Below are 2,630 nucleotides of genomic sequence, written 5' to 3'. Positions count from 1 at the left end.
ATAATTGTTCTATATGCTGGGCTCCATTCTAAACACTTTACATAGATTATCTCATTTAGTCATCACATATACTACACTACAGCAGATCAGCAGATATAGGTACTCCCGTTATCCCCACTTTTTCAGATGAGAAAACTGTGCAACAGAGAGGTTAAGTAATTTGCTCAAGATCACATGGTAACTAAATGTATAAGATTATAATACATCCTTCACAAGATTATTGGGGAGTCTCCAAGAGACTGTGGATGTGGATGTGGATGTGAATGTGGATATGAAGGCGCTTTGTAAATAGTAGAGCATTTTACTCATGTTAGTCAGTATCTCTGTAGATTCCAGACTTTTTTTTTTTGCCATCTCTGACTCTCCCTCCTCTTTCGACGCGATACTTCCTTTCCTCGGAGACAGGGGTCGCTGCGTTGAGCGGGCGCTGACAGGTCCTTCTAGCCCGCTGCACCGGCTGCTCGCTGGTGCCTATAAGTGGCAGCGCCGGGCTCAGAGAGGCAGTAGTCCGCCGCCGCCGGGGCTGGGGCCGGGGCTGCAACTGGAGGTGGAGCTGGACGCGGAGGACCTGAAGCTGGGCCAGGGCGCAGCGCAGCACCGCGCCGGGGCCGCAAGGAGGGGCGTTTCGTTGCTGGCCCACCGCGAGCCGCCCTCAGCGCCCTCCAAGGCGCCCTCTCGCCAGGCCGCCTGCCTCCGCCTTCCGCCTCCCTCCATTTCCCCGGAATCTCAGCCCGGCGCGCCTGCACCCGGTCCTTCTTTGGGTGGGGAAACTCCCTGCCGCTTTCTGGCTTCACTTCCTCGCAGCCTGGGCTCTCAGCCCCCTCTCTTCTCCTGGACTGGGTCTCACCCCCTTCGATCCCCTTCCTTTAGCTCAGGCTCCCTGCCCCTTACCTTAGCCGAGTCCCAGCTCATCAGTCACTTTCCGCAGCCGAGGGTCCCCACCCTCCCTTTTCCTTTTCCTTGCCTGGGATCCAACCCATCCTGTCCTTTCCTCTGTCCCTAGGGTGCAGTCTCTCCCCTCCCCCACCCCCTTTCCCAGGCCTGGAGTTCCAGACCTTTTGGTCTTCTCTTACGGTCCTAACTGAGTCCTTGTCCCTCTTCCCCAGTTTGGAGTTCTAGATCGTGAACCCAGCCTTCCTCCACTTCCAGAGGACTGCTTCCACAAAAACACATCTCTAAAACATGAACTTTGCTTAGAGACCCCCAGTCTCTCTTCCCCGCTGCTGACCCCCTGCCACCTGTGTCCCAGGTCTTACTCTCACTCTGCTAAGGGTCGAGGGTGGCAGCAGGATGCTTCTCTGGTCTGGTGTCTGTGGCCTCTCTCCGCCTCGAATCTTCCCTTCACTGCTCGTGGCAGTAGCCTTGGTGGGGCTGCTACCCGTTCTTAGAAGCCATGGCCTCCAGCCCAGTCCTACTGCCAGCACCATCAGAGGCTCAGAGCCGCCACGGGAACGCTCCATTGGGGAGGTCACCACCGCCCCGCCGGAGCTCGCCCCCGAGAGCCGCCCTGTTAACCATTCCTTCACTGAACACAGCCTGAAATCTCGAAAGGTCTTTCCAGTCCTGGGCATCGACTACACACACGTGCGCACACCCTTCGAAATCTCCCTCTGGATCCTGCTGGCCTGCCTTATGAAGATAGGTAAGTGCAGTTCGCCCCCGACGCTTCCGCCGCCACCAAACTAATGAGCTTCTTGAACCATCCTTACCACTTGAGGCTGCCTAGGAATAAAGGTCTGGACTACTGCTGTAAAGTAGGCAGCCTCTATCCCATCATCGTGGTCCTTCTCAAACTGGAGCTCCGTGGCCTCTGTGGTCTGAGGCCTCCTAAGATTGGAGCCAGCGTTGTTCATGGGAGAGAGCAGGACCAGAGGATGGGATGCTTCAGGTACTAGGTACCTTCAGCGAGGCTTCCAGGCCTGGCAAGTCTCCTCTGGCTGGGACAGACCCCGAGGGGAGCCAGGCACCCAGCTGTGTGAGACAGGAGTGTCTTCAGCAAGTGGCACAGTCCGCTCTGTCCACAGCGACCAGTGTAATTACATGCTTCGTGGGAGGGTGTTCCAGGATGGAGGCTGTTTCTACTTGGTTTGTCTAAGGAGTTTGTAGTGGGGGACCTGTGTGCTGGAGACTTACAGGTGTGGTGGAAGATGAGGCATCCCCATATCCTCACCTTCCTTCATCCCCAGAGTGTTATCTGTCAGCTTCGCCTGCCCAGGCTGGTCTGGAGCCCCTGAGTCAGTTTCCTGCCTGGGAATGCCATTCCTTATACAGTTTATGGGACGGGGGCCTTGGGAATTCCTGAAGTCTGGTTTGGGGGTGGAGGGAGAGTGGAGGAGGGTCAGGCTTGGTCTGGCCCCAGCTCATCTCCAGGTTGCACCCAGCTGTGTCTCAAGGTGCTGTCATGTTGGCCTGCCTGCTGCTCATCCAAGAGGGAGAGGGGCAGGTGGAGGAGCTCAGCATGTTCTGATCTGAAGAGACTTTGAAACATTCTTTTTGGGAGAAGGAAGCAGAAAAGTTGTTCCCTTCCAGAGTACTATCACCCTGCTAGGCCCGAGCATTCTGTTCTGCTGGGTGATTGATGGAGCTCACCAGAGCCTGCATAGCCTAGAAGCCCCTTGAAGTGGTGTCCA

The 2,630-nt window shown here is 56.2% G+C and overlaps 1 protein-coding gene across 1 annotated transcript in view; it reads left to right on the top strand.

Moving 5' to 3' along the window:
- Nucleotides 1-499: 499 nt before the first annotated feature.
- The window catches only part of SLC9A1 (solute carrier family 9 member A1), a 50,072-nt gene continuing 47,941 nt past the window's right edge, over nt 500-2,630 (top strand). Inside the window, exon 1 of the mRNA XM_024766818.1 lies at nt 500-1,642. Within this exon, the coding sequence (XP_024622586.1) occupies nt 1,291-1,642 (352 nt within the window). The 5' untranslated portion in view covers nt 500-1,290. The remainder of the gene's footprint in view (nt 1,643-2,630) is intronic.

Source organism: Neophocaena asiaeorientalis, unplaced genomic scaffold, assembly GCF_003031525.2.
Source record: "Neophocaena asiaeorientalis asiaeorientalis breed wild unplaced genomic scaffold, Neophocaena_asiaeorientalis_V1.1 scaffold79, whole genome shotgun sequence".
Lineage (NCBI taxonomy): Eukaryota > Metazoa > Chordata > Mammalia > Artiodactyla > Phocoenidae > Neophocaena > Neophocaena asiaeorientalis.
Note: the sequence above shows the minus strand (reverse complement) of the source record. Positions and strands in the feature narration are given on the sequence as shown.